Here is a 20,997-nt window from a genome sequence, read left to right on the forward strand (position 1 = left end):
CTTTAAAACCCATTTAAGATGGGCTCTTCAAAATTGTATTGACCCATTTAACAGGTCTAAGATACATAAGACCTTCAAAACAACGCAAATCCCAAACAGCAAAATAAAACAATAAAGCACAAATTGCTATGATAAGCACATTCTCATTGCACAAGAACTAATATGTCTCGGCATAAAAAAATAGAACAAACAACGGCCGATCACCGAATAACTTTTGAGCACACACCGTAATCTCCTTCTCCAATAACTACGGCTTGCCCAATGGATGGTGCATGCTTAGATTCAATGTCCTCAACACAGAGACACCAAAAACATGTTGAACAAGCTCCCAAATCTAGATCTAGATCGGGAGAGATTGAATGAACATAGATGCGTCTCTAAGGAACTCCCACATCTAATTGTAGATTGGGAGATAAGAGCTCCCAGATCAAGATTTAAATTGGGAGATGAAAGTTTCCAAAACTCAAAAAATTCGTATAAACGTTTTCAGTGTAGTATGAAAACACCATAATCCTCCTTGATCCTGTCAGACTCTTGGTTTGGAGGATCTGAAGCAGCAACTTGATTCCTAACAATGGAAGGGGAAGATACACATAACGAGCAGAGAAGAGTATCAAAAGTGAGCAAAGAAAAAACAAAAAAACTAAATAAGAACAATAAAAGACTCTCAGATCAGATGAAGAGAGAAAATCTCAATTCGAATTGAAGATGGAGCCTCCTCGACTGAGAGCTTAAGTTTGACCTGCGCAATGTAACATGTATCATAGCGATCAGTTTGGCAATCTAAATACCCCTTTGAACAAAATGAGAGAGAGGGAGGGAGTTCACTTCCTTCTTCACCGTGGATAGTCCTGCCATCACACAAGCTGCAGAGACAATGGCAAGAAACGTGCCCAGAGGAACCCTTTTCAAGTGACGGGCCATACCAAGCCGGCGCCCATTGAGCCAGGCCTAGAACCACCTCTACCACACGCCAAGCGGTGCAACCATGCAGGCCAACCACAGCTTGGGCTCGCCGGTTCCTCTGCACAATTCCGTCCTCACAAATCTCCCGCTCAAAGCCCATAGAGAACCCAGCAACAAAAGAATTAGCACTGTCCCCACCAATTCACACCCAAAACTTTGTCCTTCATTTGCTGCAAGGCTGGGAAATGCCGGTTCAAGGACTTATGAGAACCCTTTTAAAGAGCCATCTGAAACCTTTCGCCGTCTCTACCCCAAAAACCATGGAATAAGCTGCAAGAAACAGACCTGAGAGGAGCGAAACCACAACATAAGAGATTCTTGTACTCAATATCATCCTGCAATTTATCGTAAAAAAATGAGACATACAGAATTGTGGTGATCAATGAAATGTTGTAGCCTCCTAGGGTGTACAAAACGGACTGCCCAAACCCGAAACCGTCCCAACCGGACCGGATCGGCCTATTTGGTCTAGTTCCCGGTTCCTAAAAGTGGAAACAATGTCCGGATGGTCCGGCTCCCGGTTCCAAAGGGAACCGGACTGGATCGGACTGATTATATATACTTTTTTTTCTTTTTTTCTTCAAAAAAATTAGTAAAATGTGAACTAAACTTTAAATGAAGCACGTTTTTTTATTCATCTTTCCAATTTGAGGATCATTGCATGAATATCACTTAATTTAACATGAAAAAATGGCATCAAGTAGTGGAAAAAAAAAGTGATTGGTTCCATTAGACCGGATTAGACCGGGAACCAATCACCCCTACAAACTCTTGGTGTCTATCACCAGGTCAGAATTGGACCAATAACCCAATTTTGGTCTACACCGGTACCATAATATCAGGTACTGGTCATATTATATTCATTAAACATGTGGAGTTCATTGTTGTTGCTTCTTGAAGCCATTTATAAGCTTTCTGTTCGTAAAATTCTAAATCCAAATGAACGTGTCAATAAACTGTCTCACAGAGATTGATTATTAGTAAACCAATTAAATATTAAAAATGGACTAATTCTAAAATTTATCTAACATATTATAGTAGAATTGAGAATAAATGAAAATTGACTAACTTAGAAACAAAATTTCGATACTAAAGGCAGTTAATCAATCAAATAATATATTAGAACATCCGATTTTACCATAACCACTACATATTAATTTCAGATCATTATGTATACAAGAACATTATCAAACATGTGACAGCAGAATTTCTTAGTCTATTTATTATTATATCTCTAGGTATAACAAACCTACTCAGTTTATCAATCCACCATATCTCTATGTGAATTTAAATAAACATGAGTGCATTAAAATATGTGAATATTCCCGGTTAACAATGAATCTTTTGGACTACCTTATCATCGAAAGCCACACAAATAACATGGTATACCTCTATTCACATTTAATTCATGGTTATATATTATAAGGAGTAATTACATATTGTCACTTCTCAGTCTCAAATATGCACATTAGATCATTCAAATGGTGGCCAGTCACTTAAATACATTAAGCACAATAATATATAACTTACATGAATGAAATCACTTATGGAACATAAAAAGTATAAAATTCATATTATCATAGTCAGGCTACATCATAGCCCTAACAAAAGAAAATTAGAACATAATAGAAGAAGAAACGAAAATATAAATTGAACCCAACATCTTGAATCGAAGAACAAGAATTCTGTCACCACTGTCTTCTCTTCAAAATACTTGAAAAACTCCTAAAACAATGAAAAAAATAACAATAAAAAAATTAGCCGTCTCCTATGCTCTCAATTATTTATAAGATAACATCAAAGACTCCCAACACAAGACAATTGCTTATTTTTCGCATAAAATTAGAGAATAAATCGTAGAATTCCTGATTTGGCATCCACTTTCTAACTCTTCTCTAGGTAGCATCTTCATTTCCTTCTTTTTGCCATTTTTCCTTATTTCCTCCATATCTAATTATTCTGCATAAACAAGGAAAATTTGAGTACATAGAGAGAAATCTAAATATTTTCTCACAAATATTGCATTATTTGTTACCTAAAATAAATAAAATAACTCTATTTTTATAGAGTTATCACTTTCTAATGTGCCCGACGTGAAGGACTAACTGACCTACCTATGAGGAACCCCAGAGAACACCCACTGGCCATTAAGGGCGCGCATGGTAACATTTCTATTCTAGAAATCAATTTCTGGCCAGAAATAAATTTTTCTATTTCTATTTCATGGACGAGTTTCTGAGCAAAAATGTGTGTTTGATAACGACACAAAATTTCTGTTTCCGAAATAGAAATTCGTTTGATAACAATACAAATTTCTATTTTCCGGAACAAAAATCTATTCTTTTAGAAATGGAATAAAAAAATTAGAAAATCTGGGAAAATTCCTAAAAATCTAAAAAAAATTCAGAAAATCCATAAAAATTGAAAAATTCCACAAAAATTCATTAAAATTTCCAGAAAATAAAAAAAAAGTCAGATTTTGGGAAAATAGGAAATTTGTTGAATTTTTTCCAAAAAAAATTAAAAATTTCAAAACTTCACAGAATGTCTTAGAATACCTGTGACTACTCACTTTGAGTGAAATTTAAATTTTTTGAGGTGCCCAAAAAAATTAAAAAATTAAAAAAAATTAAATTTCACTCAAAGTGGGTGGCCACAGGTATTCTAAGTCATTCCGTGAAGTTTTGAAATTTTTTAAATTTTTAAATTTTTTTTGGGCACCTAAAAAAATTTGGATTTCACTCAAAGTGGGTGGCCATATGTATTCTAAGCCATTCTATGAAGTTTTGAAATTTTTTATTTTTTAATTTTTTTGGGCGCCTCAAAAAATTTAAATTTCACTCAAAGTGGGTGACCACAGGTATTCTAAGCCATTCTATGAAGTTTTGAATTTTTGAATTTTTGATTTTTTTGGCACATCAAAAAATTTAAATTTCACTCAAAGTGGGTGGCCATAGGTATTCTAAGCCATTCTGTAAAATTTTGAAATTTTTGATTTTTTTGGAAAAAATTCAACAAATTACCTATTTTCCCGAAATCTGACTTTTTTTATTTTTTGGAATTTTTTATGAATTTTTCTGAAAATTTTCAATTTTTATGGATTTTCCAGAATTTTTTTTGGGTTGTGGCCGGCTGACGGTGGCGGGAGGCGGTTGGTGGCCGGCGGTGGCAGGAGGAGGCCGGCGGCAATAGTGAGCGGCGGCGGGGGTGGCCGGCTTGTAGCGAGGGCGAGCGATGAGAAGAGTTGCTAATTTCTAATTTCTGTTTCAGAAATAGAAAAGTAGATTTTTTTAACTTCTGATTTCTGTTTCAAACCTATTTCTAGAATAGAAATTTGTTTCAAAAATAGAAAAATGAAATTGCGTTACCAAACGGATTTCTGTTCCAAACCTATTTCTGGGAACAGAAAAACAGAAATTATCACTATTTGGCAAGTTATCATGCGCGCCCTAACAATTCTCAGATCAAGCATTTTCTGGTTCTAGCCACTAAAAGTAGTGAGGCGTCCTAAATAGCCTGCGGTAAGGGTGAGCATGGTCGAGCTTCTACCCTGGAACCTGAGAACCCGATCAATGGGAACTTGTAGGTTTCAGGTTTCAAAATTTGGAGAACCTGTTTCGACAAGTAGATTCCAGGCTCTAGGTAGGTGGAACCTAGAACTTGAAACCTGAACAAGTTTTTCTATGTTTTCTCTTAGTCTATATCTTTGCGTGATCCTGCTGTGTTTCATGGTATTAGATGATGAGTATATAATCTGGAACCATTAGTCTGAGCTTTCATTTTATGACTTGTTAATGTTTCATATTCTTCGTATGTCTAAATATAAGTTGTGGTTAGTTGATTATAGCAGTAAGTGATGATCATTAAAGATAATGATTTATTACAATTGTTCAATTAATAATATAGGTGGAACTTGAGTAGACTCTGGAACCGACCCTCGAACCTTGATAGGGTAGGTTGCAAGTTCCAAAAAATGAGGAACCTATTATCATGGGTGGAACCTATACATAATATGGATCTGCTCACCCCTAGTATCAATTCACGCAATGACTTTTCATTTTAGTTATATTTATTTGAACCGTAATATCACGAAAACTAGTCTTTTGTATTCTTTTTGATGAATGACAAGTTTGTTCAGTATTGTTGCGTTTATTTTCGATTTGATGAAATAAAAAAAAGAACCTGTTAGACCTTGGAACTTACCTTGAAACCGGTGACAGGATAAGTTCCAAGTTCCAGCTTCTGACGAGTAGGTTCTAGGTTCTAAAAGTTGAGGAACCTGTACCTGAGGGTAGGTTCCAAGTTTCAGGTTCCATGTGGAACCTGCAAGGAATCTAGAACCGCTCACCCTTAGCCCGTGGTTAAGCCAACGGCGAGGCTATCCAAAACACGAGAGATATCACCCTTGAACATAACGCCACACCACCCCATATAAAAGGGGAAATTATAAATAAGGGCTTGAAGTGCCATCATTTTCTTAAATAATAGCTTAAAGTAGACTTTGTGTCAAATAAGGGTCTGAAATGCCATCGTTTTCTCAAATAAGGGTATGAAGTTAATTTTGTTTCAAATAAAGTTCTGAAGTGGCTATATCTGTTTCAAAGAAGGCCTTCGTCTTTCAACTTTTTTTTGAATTTTTTTTTCCATTTTTCTTTTTTTTTTCCTGATTTTCTCTTTGTTCTTCGCTAGTGATCGGTCGCTGGCCATGGGCTAGGGTCGCCTCGCCAGCTACCGGCGAGGGGTGGCTAGCGAGACCCTCGCTTAGGCGAGGCCAGCCCTCGAAAGGCACAAGCGAGGTCGTCCCTTGCCGGCAGCTGGTGAGGCGACCCTCACCTAGATCTTGTGAGGGTGTCCCTCGCCGGTCATGGGCTAGGGTCGCCTTACCGGCAGCTGGCGAGGCAACCCTCACCCAAATCTAGAGAGGGCCGGCCTTGCCCATGGCTGGCGAGGGCGTCCCTTGCCTGTTGCCAGCGGGGGTGGCCCTCACTAGATCGGGCGAAGGCAACCCTCGCGGAGCCCTTTCCGGGTTTCGTCCGGTCACCGGCCACCGGCGAAGAACAAAAAGAAAACCAGATGAAGGAAAAAAGAAAGAAAAAGGAAAAATGATCGACAAGGTCATACCCTTATTTAAAACTGCAATGACCACTTCAGATCTATATTTGAGATCAGCTCTTACTTAACACAAAATCCATTTCATGCCTTTGTTTAAGAATACGAGGACACTTCAAAATTCTTATTCGGAATTTTCTCCGGAAAAAAACCGCAAGTCCCGAGGAGTTATGTAAAGCCGATAAAAGTGGGATTTAAGGGAATTTTTGTCTCGTGCCAAAAAGGAGGGAGTTATTTTTCCCGCCGCGCCGTAACGTTTCCCCGGGTCTGACGTGGCAGGAATCCGATATATGTGGGTGGAGAGCAAGAGCAACATCCTCAAAAGCCCACCCGCCCCCCCGGGATAAAAAATGGGCAAAAAGCCACATGAAACATTGAAACTTAACCTAAAATACATAAAAACAAAATTGAGAACGAATGATGGGAAACGAACCAGAGCGAGGCGAGATGGACAGTCGACGCCGATCCAACCGTCCGTTTCCAACGACCGCTCAACCGCCACCCGCCCGACGCGCGCGCGCCCCCAGGCGACGGCCAGCACGCACCTCTGCAAAAAGCAAAGCGGCAAAAGAGGAAAAGGCGAAAAAGCGGATCCTGCACTGTACTGTCAGTTGAGCGAGTTGAAGTTAGTTCTCGTCTCGTTTCTCTCTCTCTCTCCCCCCCCCACTCGCTCGGCCAGCCGCGGGCGAATCTTCTTCTTCCCCGAGCTTCTAGAAGCTTTTTTAGCGCGCGCTCGCGAGATGGCGGAGCCGAAGCGGGCCTCCGGCACGGTCAAGTGGTTCAGCGCCCTGAAGGGGTTCGGCTTCATCGCCCCCGACGGCGGCGGCGACGACCTCTTCGTCCACCAGACCTCCATCCGCTCCGACGGCTTCCGCACCCTCTTCGAGGGCCAGCTGGTGGAGTTCTCCGTCGAGTTCGCCGAGGACATGCGGACCAAGGCCGCCGATGTGATGATCCTGGACGGATCGCGCCGCGGCGGCGGCGGCGGCGGGGGAGGGAGGGGTTGGTATGGGGGAGGCCGGTTCGGCGGCGGCGGCGGCGGTTACGGGATAGGTGGAGGTGGGCGGAGAGGAGGAGGAGGTTACGGTGGAGGTGGAGGGTACGGCGGCGGTCGTGGCGGAGACGGCGGTGGCGGTGGCGGCGGCGGGGCGTGTTATAGTTGCGGAAGAATGGGGCACCTGGCGCGGGATTGCTACCATGGAGGTGGCCGCGGCGGAGGATACGGTGGAGGATATGGCGGAGGTGGGAGAGGAGGAAGGAGATTCGGAGGTGGCAGAGGATACGGCGGCGGTGGCGGTGGATTCAGTGGCGGTGGTGGCGGAAGGGGGTGTTTCAATTGTGGCGAAGAAGGGCATTTAGCCAGGGATTGCCCTAGTGAGCAGGAATGAGCGCTTCTTTGTTCAATCCGTTTGTTGTGGCTCCAATTTGGGATTTGGGTTAATTCGCTTTGTATATCTGGTGATCTGGTGCTGATGTTCATCGAGTAAAGCTTTCTCTCTTAAATTCCTTCTTTTGATCTTAAATTAATGATTTTACCGTCATTCTTTTACATTGAGATTGCTGATCGAACTGAATTGTCTTCCAGTCAGTTAACTGCATTTTAAGTGCAGACATTCTGAATTTGATGGGAGTTTGGTGGTTGATTGGTTTTCTTGTGCTCATTCTGCATTTAAGTTCGTTTGCTTTTGCTAGACATACACATTTGCCTTCTAATCCCGCACTTTCGCTCTCCCAAGTTCCATTTTCTGCTTTGATGGTGGTGGTGACTCCATTCTTGTCGTCCAAGTTGCAGAAAATTGGCTTCGAGACTGTATTGTCACTTTCAGTTTCTAATGTTGGTGTTTGCTCAATACTTTTTCCAGTGTGAAGAGATGTGAAACTGTTCTGAATATTTTAACGTTCATGTTTTCATATGAAATGGGCCATTACACCCCCCATGTATTATCAACACGTTGAAGTTGTTCTTTTGGAAATTTCTTGACGTTTTCCAATTGTAGAGTGACATGCTTGTTCTCCTTTTACAATTAGAAAACTCTCTGTGAGTTGCCTTTTACTGTCGTGGCATAGAAATCCTTTTCTTTGGTTGTCACCATTGAGGGTCCTATCTCCCATCGTCGCTTTCATGAAGTTGGCTGAAGTTTATCCATTCTGAAAGAAAGAGCGAGGACCAAGTCCATAAAATATGTGGGTGTTTGAGTTCACAGAAACCTTATCTTGTTCTCATTGGCATTGTCTGACAAATTTGACGCTGCGAATCTGCTACTTTATCGCCATGTTATTTTCGGGAAACAATTAGTCATGGGCCTTCTCGATTCACAAGGTTGTGTCTATTTCTTGATCTTATCTTCTACATCTAAAGCTTGCTTTTTCCCCCCTTTTTGGTGGATCCTCTTCCTCTATAGCGGGAAAACTGCCACCTTATATCTTAGTATCTTATGTATGGTCCAGGACTGAATTGGGAACATTTTATTGTTGGAATCTTTGAGCTCAAGGCCTCCTATGCTAATGTTCATTTAACTGAGACATTATACTAAAAAATATTGAACTTCAGAAAAATTGACTCCTTTATGCTCATATGTTTCCCAGGAGATGGTTTTTAGAAGGCATGCATTTGCCGTAAAGGCCATGAGAGAAAGATGTCACTTGACGCCAGTCGATTTGAGAAAACTACTGCTGCATTTATTGCATGACATATCAAATTGCAGAACTTAAATATGGCAACTCATGCTTATGCAAGTGCGAGATTTTTGAACTAGAACTAACATATTAAGTAGATTGGTTGAAACAAAAGAAATATGGATGAAGTTATTTTACAAATTTCTATTTCCCAGGTTCATGCCTTTGCTGAGACCTACCAGGTTGCCACTTGTAGGCTCAGAGCTATCAGTGGCATTCTCACAGCAAGAGGAACTAGTTTTATTTAAGTTCTTTGATCAATTTATTGCTCCTCTTTTACTCTCTCTCTCTCTCTCTCTCTCTCTCTCTCTCTCTCTCTCTCTCTCTCACTCAGAGACCTTGCTGAGTTTTTATAATGTAATGTCCTTTTCCCCTTTCTTGGGTGTGTGTTTGTGGGTGGGTGGGTGGGTGGGTGGGGTGGGAGGTGGTTCAAACAGAATTAGAGAGCTATCTAGAATTAGTTAATTTGTTTCCTCTGAGTGGTCTGCAGCTAGAGCTATCTCTATCATGCACAAGGACGACAAAATGGATATTGTTCGAAAGATTTGCTTCTTGATTTATTTATAATAATTCAGAATTGACATTAGGAGCTTAACTTACCCATAGATAAGACATAGGAGCTTACAAAGGTACACGTTAAAAGATTTTCCTTGACAGGACAGCTTTGCCTGTATTATACTTGCACGTAGCATCATCTCAAGATGGCATCTGCAGTAAGTCGACTAGGATAAAGAGTAGAAGATAATTAATGTTCATTTTTTCTATGGGAGCGCAAGAACCTTCTCTGCCAAGCAACTCATAGTCTAATGAGTAACAGTGTGGCCTTACCAGTTTTTGTTCTGAATGATTATCGCTGTCAGATTCTTCTTCTCTCCTTTTTCAGGGGGGCATATTCACTGCCAAGTAACTCATTGTCTAAAGAATAACTGCCTAATAAGATTTTTCCCAACCCAAAAAAACAGAAGAAGATTATTTCCTCTTTTCTAGTCATAACTACTGTACGCTCTTTCCGAGAGCAATTTCTTAGCGATGGTTTGACCTGTGCTAATAGATTACATCTTCCTTTCTCTTCCAATCAGACAAAGAAACCAAGGCTTTCATTTCTGTATGGCATTGTTGAAGAGACTCTTGAAGGTCCTTAAATGCGTACTTTCTAGCATGTTCCAATTCTCATTCTGTGTTTGTCGATCAGGATGCTAGAAATGTGTGCAGTTCCGCCTTATATTATAGTGAATTTTTGTGTTGCTGCACTGGTTCTCAGTTCAATTATATCAAAGCAAGGTTCATTTCTTTTGGATTAGCGTCCAGAATCTGTACCGGTGGATAGACCAGAATTTGATACAAGATTTGTTTAGCTCTTCAAAAATACCTGTCAACACAGACCAGCATGTTTTGAAGGAATTTTTCAGGAAGTGGATCCAGTATGTGCATTCTCATAATGATGGCCTGGAATTATGCCTAGGGTCTTTCTTTTACTTGGTTTGGTAGATACGAATGCTCGATCCCTTCGGTGAGAGTTGCTGCTGGCCCAATCATTGTGAAATCAGGCAAAATCTGGAAAATGAACCCAGATTGCTCTACGTAATATGTGACTGGGTTCATCTTATGCACTTGCTTTTCCACTTCTCTTTCTCCATGATGGCTTACCTGGCCTTAGTTGCTGATATGAAACCAATTACCGTTTCTGATAAATTGACACCGAAAAATTACATAGCCATCTTTCCTTTTTCTGGAAGAGAATTTACGAGATCGGGGAATACAATCAACAACTCTTTATGGTGAGTTAATCATCCACCCGAACTATGCGGGCTGAAAACTCAAACCTTTCGGAAGACCCGGTCGTGTGTACCTGTTGCAGGATCATATATATGAAATTCATGCGGAATGCCGACACCGTTATCTTCTGTTGGATCCATATCGGAATGTTTGAGGGTGAACTGGTGATCTCCGCGCTTGGTGTTAAGATTGGGGAACATGATGCTTCTGCTGATCTGTGATAGTTGTAAATTTTTTTAGTCCGCATGAAGTCCCAACTCTCTGTTGTGATTTAGTCAGTGAACTGCAAACTTTGGCTATGTCTGTTTCTTCTAGTGAATGTGCTATCACGAATTGAAGTCAGCATATCTATATGGACTGAGTTATCTCAGCAATCTTTTCTTTTCTTGCATGATTTACATGGGTCTGTTTAAACGATCCTTATCGGCCCCTCTTGCAGCGGATGAACAGATTATGATCATGTGTTTGATGAGAATATCCTGCCGATGAGTCTTGCTTAGTGCTCGTGTTAATGCTTAATTAACTTGAGGCTCATGCAGGTTACCAAGTTCTAGGATTCACGAGGAACGAAAGTAAAGATGGAATGTATTATTATGTGCAGATGTATGCTTGCTTGGGCAATTGAAAGAGACGCACTCTTCAGATTCTTTCAAATGCGTAGAATTTCATTGGGCTAAGTCCCTATTGAATGATCTATAAATCAAAAGTTTGGGTTATCCAAACGATCATCACCTTATGCGATTACTCAGAGTACTCCTTTTGAATGCTCGACTCGTATGAAACAAACGGGTCGGGTCATTGTAAGGCTAGTTTTGAAAACTCTTTAGCGGTTTGAGGGATACTTGCTTAATTATTATAATTTTTGTTTAACTTGCTCAGTTCAACCAAATAATAGTTCGTTTCGAAATTGATACAGGACCATCCCGGTCCACGTTTTCGAAATGAGAAGTTGAGTTTGGAGCATAATTATACAACTACTAATACAACGGTCGACTTTTAATACTCTAAATTTACTATGTTTTCCTTTTGTAAAGTGAATCTTTACTTTAGGAGATTAACCCTAACACGTAAGAGTCCTCATAAATCTATAAATCAAATATGATGCGGGCCAACAGTGAATGTACGGGGTTCCAACCTTGAGACCATCTATACTTTATGATATAAAGAATCGATTACTTATGACCGACGGCGGACCGAGAATTCGAGGTTAGGAGGGCGAGATGATTTTATTTTATTGAGAAATCATATATGAGAAAATTCAGAATTTATGGGAATTATGGGCCCGATGTGGTAATTTCGATGATCACTTGTGCCCTGTATGAAAGTTGGAGATTGAACATTGATTTAAGCTTCGTGCCGAGTCTAGACAAACGAGAAAAATTGGTTTGCGATTTGCATGGGCCAAACATTGGGAGTTTGAAAGGAGATGAGACCTGCAGTTGCAGAGTCCAATCCCGTATCTGTACAACCGTGAATTATGGATTTCTGCTCAGACAACTTTTGCAGGCTTAGGGCACGTCACTTAGAAACTTCTATGGAACCAACCCGACCTGACTTTTTTTTTTTTTTTTTTGACAATCCATCGCTTATTTTTTATTTTTGTGATAAGTGTGCTGAAAATCTTAAAATCTATCACGAAAGTGTAATTGAATGCTAAAATTTGTCAAGTTAATGTAATCAAGTTCTTCTATTAACTTCGTCCAACTTCTTAAATGGAAAATGCTAACAAGTTTTACGATTTAATTGTAATAACTTGACAAGTTTTAAGTCTTGATTGTACAGATATACAAGTTTTATGATTTGATTGCCCTTTTCGAAAGTTTATGACTCAATTGCAATTTTATGATAGGTTTTAAGACTTCATTGCACGTTTTGAAAATTTTAAAACTCAATTACACTTTCATGATAAGTTTTAGTATTTCTAATGTGCTTATCTCTTCTATTTTCATCATTTTCTTGATAAAGTTTTGCTCACCAATCTCTCCACTTAGAGATGATTTTTTCAAGAGCATGTCGATTCAAATTCACGATTCCCTATTACAAATCAACAAAATGTTTTTCTGCCCCGCTCTTGCCATTGGATACTTATCCAATTACAAATATATTGCTCTCTTGCAACAAAAAACCACCAGTACTCAAGATCGATGTGACTCGACATCTTTCCCTGCGTGTTTTCTTATCGAAAACTCTCCTTTCATTGTGGGCAATCAAATTTCGGCTCATTCGCCACAGGATGAGATATGACGATCCATCGGGTCGATTTCTTTCAATAGTTACATCTCTACTTTGTCTCAGACAAGCTCCAATCGACCTTCAACAGCATGCCAATCTATTCACATCACTCCTTCCTCCAAACAACAAGCACTGTTGCCTTTAGCATTAGGCAACTTCATACCTCACCATGGACTGACAAAGACGTTGTAAAGCAGAAGGACGCGCCATGGGAATAGAAAAAAGAACAATGGAGGGTTTCTCTTGTCCTCCAATAATTATGAAGGTTGCTGATACATGAAGAATAGCCCTTTTCCTCTTTCCTGCTAGATGGTGTCATGAAGAGGACAGGCATGCAGTGACACGTTTAGCCTCAAATCACACATGATATTGTATCATGATCTGGAGGGCAAGTTGACAAAGGTCACGAGAGGACCCACACACGTGTACCTTATCCACACGGTTGATTTGGCAGGGGTTAGATCAAGATCATAGATTTTGATTCCTTTGCTTCACAAGCCAACACCCACAATGCCTCCAAAACGTATCATTGCCCTGATCGTAGTGTCAGGTGTGTTAGGTGCCTGAAGATGGTTCATGCAGAAGAAAAACAGAAAGGTAAACCCCATCCAACTCGCGAGTATCATTGGTGAAATTTTAGTAGATCGGACAATTGACATTGCTCTTGTTCTAGAAAAGCGGTAAAAAATCGAAGAAAAGACGTTACTCCAACAAGAAAGGAAGAAAGCTCATAAGTTTCAATGGGAAAAGAAAGAATAGGAAAGGAAAAGGGTGTAGAACTACAGTAACAAACCGTCCCGACATCAATATCAGATGATGTTTAACCATTCCATGGCCTTTTGCGCTATGTTACAATTTAAGGGAGATTTTCATTCAATCTCCCCATCAAATGAATCGATACTTGCCTGCTTGGGTCACCCCCCCTCCCATTTGATCTCGACGTTACAACAGTTGGTCAAAAAAGCAAAGTCTTCATCTGATGGCTCGTGGACCCAGGAAAGCAAAAGAAAGGAAGGGACAAGTAGCGGAAACATTCCATGACAGTGACAATGCAGTCCTAGTCTTGCGAGGTGTTAGAAAAAATCGTGACCCCCCATCGATTGCTCATCATATGCAATGACTCGACCCACGATTAGAATTATTGTCCTTCTTCTTCTTCTTTTTCTTCTCACTATTTCCTCTTTTTGGGGATTGAGGTAAAACTGAAATCTACAATAGTCCTACCAAACGCCAATCGAATCCCAACTTGAGATGATGCCTTTCGAGTTGGGGGGGGGATGATGGGGGTGGTGGGCGGGGCGCTTTGCTTATGAACATGGTGATTCATTTGCTTTTGAGTTTTGCTTCTTTATCCATGTGGAATGGGTGACCAATCTCACTTTTCAGTGCTCAAAAGCGAAATTGCTCAAAAGCGAAATGGCCATGTTCTTTGCTCCAAACGAATGGAACCCACCATGCAATGTCCACCCTAGATTTATTTTTTCTTTTGCCTACATCTTAGGCCAGTTCCAGCCCCCAACATGCATTTCCTCAAGATGTCCAGATAAATTTTGTAGTATACAGTAGTTTTATATCTAGCAATGATGCCCCCATGAGGCCAATGGAGGGAGAGGGAGAGAGAGAGAGCGCCCCGGAAATGATTATGATTAATTCAACAGACACTTTTCTTAAAGATAAGGTTTAAGTGGAAAAAAGGTTATAGTCACGTTATATTTATCAAGACTCTTTGAGGGTTCGTACGTCTTTGCGATCGAAGATAGTATGTACTTGCGTGGAGTAATCATGGTAATGTTTTTTCCCTTAAAGTTAAACGCTCGCCGCTCTCAACAAGTCCATCCCACAGCATGTGCAACGACAGTGCAAGAGCATTCTTAAAAACGAAAAAACAGATGCAACAGTTCCAACTCTAAAGCTCAAAATCAAGTTCTCAACCTGAATTCGGACACCAAGGCCACCTAGAAAGAAGGGCACGTCAAATTAGGCAAGGGGGTTGGCTTTTGATGATCTAACTTACGATATGTTTGTAGCTGACATTACTCAAAAGGCATTAAGCAAAGTCAATTTGGGGCCTAACATGAATGACACACCTCCAACTGTAAAGCAGATAATGGATGGGCACTATGAGATAAAACAGCATCGCCCGGATTGATTTTCCATGACATGCAATGTTAGTTCTTGGCATGTCAATGTCGCCAGTCATCCAAACACACGAATCTCTTCTTTCTCACTTCACAGAAAGTGTGGCTGATCTTGGCATGTGAAAAGTGAGCCGAAAGTCTATATCCTTCCTGACTCCTTTCTGGCTCTGGCCTCTCTTTTGTTTTCTTTCTTGGTTGTCCATTTTTCTCTCTCTTTTGGTTGTATTCAGCTTTGGCCTTTTCATGTGGCCTTTGTGGACCTCAATTGACTAGAGGACATTTTTAAAACAAATTTACTTAAACGAACTGAAACCTTTCTATTGAATTTAGCCTTAGGAACTCCCCCAAGACATTCACGAAATACTCCACTTATTTTGCAAATTAGGTGATGCGAGCGACGACCTAAATAAGGTGACCCGAAACATCATCTGTGTTTTGATTAGCTCTTAGAGGAATAGAACTTGTACTGTAGTTTCTCTGCTCGTTAAGCCAATCTTGACGTAGTTATAGCTATCCATTTACTATCTGCCATCTAGGAGTTCTACTAAGTGATTTGCAACAACCCCTGATTACAATACCAAGATCTTGTCATGATTATACATGCACAAAATTGACATCAATCTGAACCAAAGATTGAGATTTCTCAAACGAAAGACTGATGAACACACACAACTGTAAAGGTGCTGCTGAAATACAAGAGAGCCAATATAGCACCTTGTCTGAACCCATCAATGAGCACAGTCTTACAACCAAAAAAAATCAGGGAAAAAAAGAAGTTAAAAAGTGACAAATGCCAATCTCTTTACACACTTACATATGTATCCTGCTAAAAACCCTCTGTTTTTCCCCCTTTTGCTCGCTCAAAAGGGGTGAAGAATCTACTGATGATGAACTCAAGCTTTGTGAGGAGGGCACTGATAACACTTGGTGAAGAGACCAAATGTGTCAATTTGGCGAATGAAGTTGAGCATGCTGGCCCACCCTCCAAACCCAAACCCCACCACCAACACCCACCCCACCACAAATATGTTCACAGAGAACAAACCAGCCCAACCTCCCAGGAACGATGGTGGTCTCTCCACGGCATTCTGTGACAATCCAACCAAAATCGAGATCAATTAGTCACGAGGGATCGTTAACCAGGAGCTAAACAAATGAATCAATTTATAGACTTTACAGACCACGTAGCAGTAAACATTTTAGAAAGTGCCTGCAATGTCACTAATATACAAAAGGACTTTGCCATTGAAAATTCGGTTCCAATTCAGTTACTATGTCAATTTTAAAGAGTCAGAGTTGAACCTCTCTGGCAGCGGGAGAGGCAAAGGTGACCATGTGAGCCATTGCAGGGATGATGTAGACAGTGAAGCTGACAAGGAGAGACCCGACAGTGGAGTTGATGGGACCGAAGAAAGGGAAGATGATGGCCAAGAACCAGATTGGGATCACCACTGGGAGTCTGGCTATGGCCCTCTTGAAAAGGCTCTTTGTGTTATGCACTCCTATGAACTTCTCCCACACAAAGTAGAGCGGTGTGCAAGCAAACCCAAATGTTATAAACTGCACAAAATCACCGACAAAGAAAAACAATTAATCAAGTCCAAATTTAGGAAACTCCCTCTTCTCTCCCTCATGTTCAATGAGGCAACTTACTAATGTTCGACTACCAATGGAGATTAGCAAGTTCTTAGGAAAGAAAAGGAGATGGACCTGATGAATGAGCATGAGGATCACAGCAGCGTCTCTGAACCTGGTCTTTGGGAGGAGGGAGAGAGCATTGGCATGAGTGAGGAGCAAGTCCCCATAGGCCCAGTAAACAGCTGAGGCTGAGGGTAGAGTCAGGGTCAACACATAGAGTGTGGCTATCAAGTATATGAGCTTGAACTTCTGGGGCTTCCACATTGCATGCATGATCTCCCTGCATTTTTTCACTATTGTTCATAAATCCGGAATAACAATGAAAACAAGCATCACCAATTGATATTGCTACCCATTCTATGGATAGCAGTGAGGCTCTCTCGAAGTCACTATTCATCACATGATTCACATCACGTTCAAATTCTTATTAATCTTGGTCTAGATGGGATGAAATCGCAAGTCTTGTGATAGTGTCATGTCTCATCCATTGGATTTGAACCATGTAAGAACATTCGAATCTGATAAGTTATTGTCTAGACTCATTCTGTTAGATTGGACCTATCTCATATAGAAAAATAACGCAAGTTGGTCTGCACATAAAAACACATGTTCGTGTTCATTTCTTAGAGGATGTAAACTGGCGAAATCGTTGCTTTATTATAATTGAAACATAATTACTTTTAGCGGGATACTTACACTGTCACAGCATGTCCACCAAAGGTGTACAGAATGTTGGTAGCTCCAGTGAAGTAAAGAACCATTGTGGTTGGACCTGAATGTTTCACTCCTTCGATCTTTCAATTAAATAACAAAAGAACCATCGGTAGGTCAGTGATTAACCCATTATATAAGCTATAATCAAATCAAGATTAAGCCAAAATTTAACTTGATTAGTACCCATTCACTTTTTATAATTGATTCGAATATTGAAACAAAGACAAATGTTCAAAATGAATGTCATACCTGGCCATGGGTTAGGGAAGCAATGGTGAGATACCATGCAGTGTAAGTAGTCATAATGAGGCCCAAGAATGACCATATTCTATAATTGTGGAATGAAGGGATGAACACAGTTGTTGCGCAACATGCCCCGAATATGTATGTCCATGTCCTTTTGTCTAGGTTGTCGTTTATGTAGTATATGTTACTGCAACAAGTCAATATCAACTTGTTCTATTTAGAAACAAAGTAGGGGTCACTCACAAATTTCCTTTTTCTTCCTAATTGATGGGAGAGAGAGAGAGAGAGAGAGAGAGAGAGAGAGAGATGTAATGTAACTCAGCTTAAATGTTTTAATTTTACCTTGCACAAGCTATTAATTGGATTACAGATCCAAACAATAGGAATGTGCAGTTGAACAGGAGGCCTATGTTCCTCCAGTGCTTCCCCAACAATCCATCAAGCACTTCAAACCACTGCAAGTTGATCATGCCATATAATAACTGATCAAATTACCTTTTCTAAAGTGTGAATTATTCAATATACTATGCATGCAAACTATATGTGAATGAAAAAGAAAACAGAGTTTAATAACAAAGATTTGGTTAATTGAAATTACCTGAATGACATGATTTCTGAAATCAACCTTCTCTCTCTCCTTCCTGGTTCTGTACTCAACATAAAGTACACTTATGAGGTAAGCAGTCCAACTCCCCATCAGACCATAGAACAGCTGAAACAGAATCCCAGACAACATTCCCAGTTGTGAGAATGAATAGGGCAGCGTCAACAGCACTTGAGCCACCTGCATTATGCACAAATAAAAAGATTTCAGAGGTCAACGTAAATATTCATTAATGACTAAGAACAGTCAGTGCTGTTGTGTATGGTATTGTGCCTGGTTAGAAGCACAGCTGAACCAAGCATCATAGACTGAGCCGCCGTGCCAGAACAGGTTCGACAGCTTGCTCTTCGTCGACTTGGAGTCGCCTTCTTCGGGCTCCATCTCGATGTAGTTACCGGCGACGACCGTCTCGACCTTCTCTGAAGCCATAACTTTGCCTTCTTATCTTCTGTAACGGCCTTTGTTTGGCGAGAGGTATATGAAGGAAGCAGTGGAAGTGGGTAGGGTGCTTACATAAATAGAAAGAGCAAGTGCATGCCCTTCTTTTGCTCTTTCTGCTTGAATTCTGCTCCTCTTTTGCCTTTTATAAAAAGAAAAGGGAGCAATAATTGATTAAACCTAAGTGGGGACATGGCTAATGTCACCGTTAGAGCGTCGTTGTGCAAAATTTTTTTTTCGGTAGCAGATATTTGGTTTAGGATCTAAGAAAAGGAACATAAAGATGGTACTAAAAGACTGTAACCCACGTTAAATTCTGATAAAAAAAAACATTTCCTACAAAATTTTCGATGAGGTATGTTTTCAGAACTAAAGACCAGGTCAAACTATAATCATAATTTAGGGTCCAGACAATAGTATGGATTAGATATACGGAGAACTCTAATATTCGGAAACTTTCGTTTTTAATAAAATAATTGCCCTAATTTTTCTTGAAAAATACAACACACGACGCAGGTGTAAAGGAATTTTACGTAAGTGTCTTATCCAACATTAATTTAAGGATTATACTATCCATTTTCTTTATTGATTTTTGTGCGTCAATGTGTAGGCCTATTGTGTCAAGCTGTTTTTTTTTAAGCAGGTAATATATGTTGTAATTGCTCTTTCTTCCTAGTGTTCAAACTTAAGATAAACCGTGACAAATAGAGGGAAAATTTGGAAATAATACTAAACCCAACAATTTCTAACTTGAATATAAATTACGTTAAGATTCGTATTTTGCGGGGGAAATTGGACGAAAGAGCCTGTTTCCTGCAAGACCCTTATTGGATCGGGAAGAGAATAACCACATGATATAAAATAAGTTTAGGGTTTAAAGGGATTTTCTCCGATCCTCCCATGTTGCTCTTGCATTATCGAAGGGATATCGAGTATATTCTCAAATCGAAAAGGATTGCAAAACAACAATAGAAATGACATGATGGGACAAGTTTAAAAAACAAGAAGAAGAGGAAGAACATATCCTGAAATGAAAGTCATCAATTTTGAAAAAAAAAAGATTAGGAACAACGAGCCATACTCACGATTCCAAATAAAACTAGAAGATTAAATTCAGTTCGGTTCATTTTAGGAATTCTAAACTGACTTAAATATTTTTACATCAAATCAAATCGAACCGGACCGAAAGTGCAGAACATTATTACCAATACTAATTATAACAACGATGCTGATGATGATAACAATAATAATGTTTAGGATTCTTTCCTCTACTCTCCGCGATATATTTGCATTTTCTTGACTTCTTTTGCATGCCTTGGGCTTGTTGGGCCATTTCAGTGGGCCCAATCAAGCCCGCACTGCACGGGCGGGGTGGCCCACCTTCTTTGCATTTGTTTTTGTGGCCAATATACCTTTGCATGCCCAAATAAAATAATGGTCTGGAATTTCGAAGATGATTAAGCAAAATGCGTGTGTGGATGTGTGTGTGGGGTGTCATGTAATGGAGGGAATGATTGCCGTGGAGGTTGGCTTTTGGTGCTGATCATGATTAGCACCACACGTGTGCCATCTCCCTTTCCAAAAGATGTAATCGATTACCCATTTTTTCCCCACTTTTTTTCCCTACTTTTTATTTATTTATTAAGGTCACTTGGGGTATAATTATTAGAACCCTTTTTCCCTTTAGGGCCATTGATTTTTTGCTTCTCTAATCATGACTCCATATGCATATTACCAAAGTTCCATCTCGTGTACTTTAGCACAAATATTTGGAATATGAATGTGCTCGATGCTATATGTTGTTCACCAAGTGTTATTTCCTTTTGCAATGCAATTTATTCAAGCTTGTGTTAAACCGAGAATTACGAGAAAGTTTTAGACCCTTAAATGTAGAATGAAGAACATCATTCCCCACTTAAGATAGCATCGCAGTTAGAGGTTGGATCAAGTTTTGATAGTAGTTGGCCAAATAAGAAAAAGTTTCAATAGTTGATTAAAGGGTTAATACCGGATAAAAAATCAAACTATGTCTACTGTGACATAAATATCACAAACTTTTGTTTTGTATCACTAAGAACCCTAAGCTTGCCCATTGTAAAGCAAATACCCCAATTTTTTTTTTTGTGTTATAAAAAACCCTGAACTTATGCTAGTATGACAAATATACTATGGATGGAACTGAAATAGAAGGTATATATGGGTTTCTTGGCGACACAAAAAACGTTTGGAGTATTTGCGTCATAATGGGTATAATTTGAGATTTTTTTGTGGTATTTACCATCATTTATGTAAGGTAATAGTATGGAGGATTTATCACAATTAAGTGTTCAATGCGTCTTCAAAATCGATGTTTGCAAATCCTAATGGATTGGAAGTCCGAAAACGAAAGCTTGTGTTGCTGATCTGAGGTCGAGTCATCATTCATCGGCAGCTTCGAATCGAGTGAAGAAAAGAATAAGA

At 39.9% G+C, this 20,997-nt stretch overlaps 2 protein-coding genes and 1 long non-coding RNA gene across 3 annotated transcripts; 1 reads left to right on the forward strand and 2 right to left on the reverse strand.

Moving 5' to 3' along the window:
- Positions 1-301: 301 nt before the first annotated feature.
- LOC130137427 (uncharacterized) lies at positions 302-2,083 on the reverse strand. The gene is made up of 2 exons (XR_008815870.1): positions 829-2,083; positions 302-742 (listed from the first exon to the last, which is right to left on the reverse strand). It is a non-coding gene; the product is annotated as an uncharacterized LOC130137427 (long non-coding RNA).
- A 4,518-nt stretch (positions 2,084-6,601) lies between these two features.
- LOC115668440 (cold shock protein 2-like) lies at positions 6,602-7,772 on the forward strand. The gene has a single exon (XM_030589897.2). It carries the CDS (start codon positions 6,816-6,818, stop codon positions 7,461-7,463), a length of 648 nt encoding a protein of 215 aa, XP_030445757.1. The 5' UTR covers positions 6,602-6,815; the 3' UTR covers positions 7,464-7,772.
- Positions 7,773-15,507: 7,735 nt separating this feature from the next.
- Positions 15,508-18,665, reverse strand: LOC115668306 (auxin transporter-like protein 3). The gene is made up of 8 exons (XM_030589775.2): positions 18,373-18,665; positions 18,094-18,279; positions 17,838-17,950; positions 17,499-17,682; positions 17,232-17,329; positions 16,608-16,815; positions 16,200-16,457; positions 15,508-15,985 (listed from the first exon to the last, which is right to left on the reverse strand). Exons 1-8 carry the CDS (start codon positions 18,526-18,528, stop codon positions 15,791-15,793), a joined length of 1,398 nt encoding a protein of 465 aa, XP_030445635.1. The 5' UTR covers positions 18,529-18,665; the 3' UTR covers positions 15,508-15,790.
- Positions 18,666-20,997: the final 2,332 nt, after the last annotated feature.

Source organism: Syzygium oleosum, unplaced genomic scaffold (genome assembly GCF_021117445.2).
Source record: "Syzygium oleosum isolate NSW1041296 unplaced genomic scaffold, Sole_v2.1 Sole_v2.02, whole genome shotgun sequence".
NCBI lineage: Eukaryota > Viridiplantae > Streptophyta > Magnoliopsida > Myrtales > Myrtaceae > Syzygium > Syzygium oleosum.

Bases quoted from the DNA above. Each gene is read 5' to 3' on its own strand.
- LOC115668306 (XM_030589775.2), bottom strand. From the start codon at position 18,528: ATGGCTTCAGAGAAGGTCGAGACGGTCGTCGCCGGTAACTACATCGAG. The intron at 17,683-17,837 runs GTAAAATTAAAA...GACTTGTTGCAG, and splicing joins CAATTAATAGCTTGTGCAAG to TAACATATACTACATAAACG. The intron at 17,330-17,498 runs GTATGACATTCA...TTTAATTGAAAG, and splicing joins CTTCCCTAACCCATGGCCAG to ATCGAAGGAGTGAAACATTC.
- LOC115668440 (XM_030589897.2), top strand. From the start codon at position 6,816: ATGGCGGAGCCGAAGCGGGCCTCCGGCACGGTCAAGTGGTTCAGCGCC.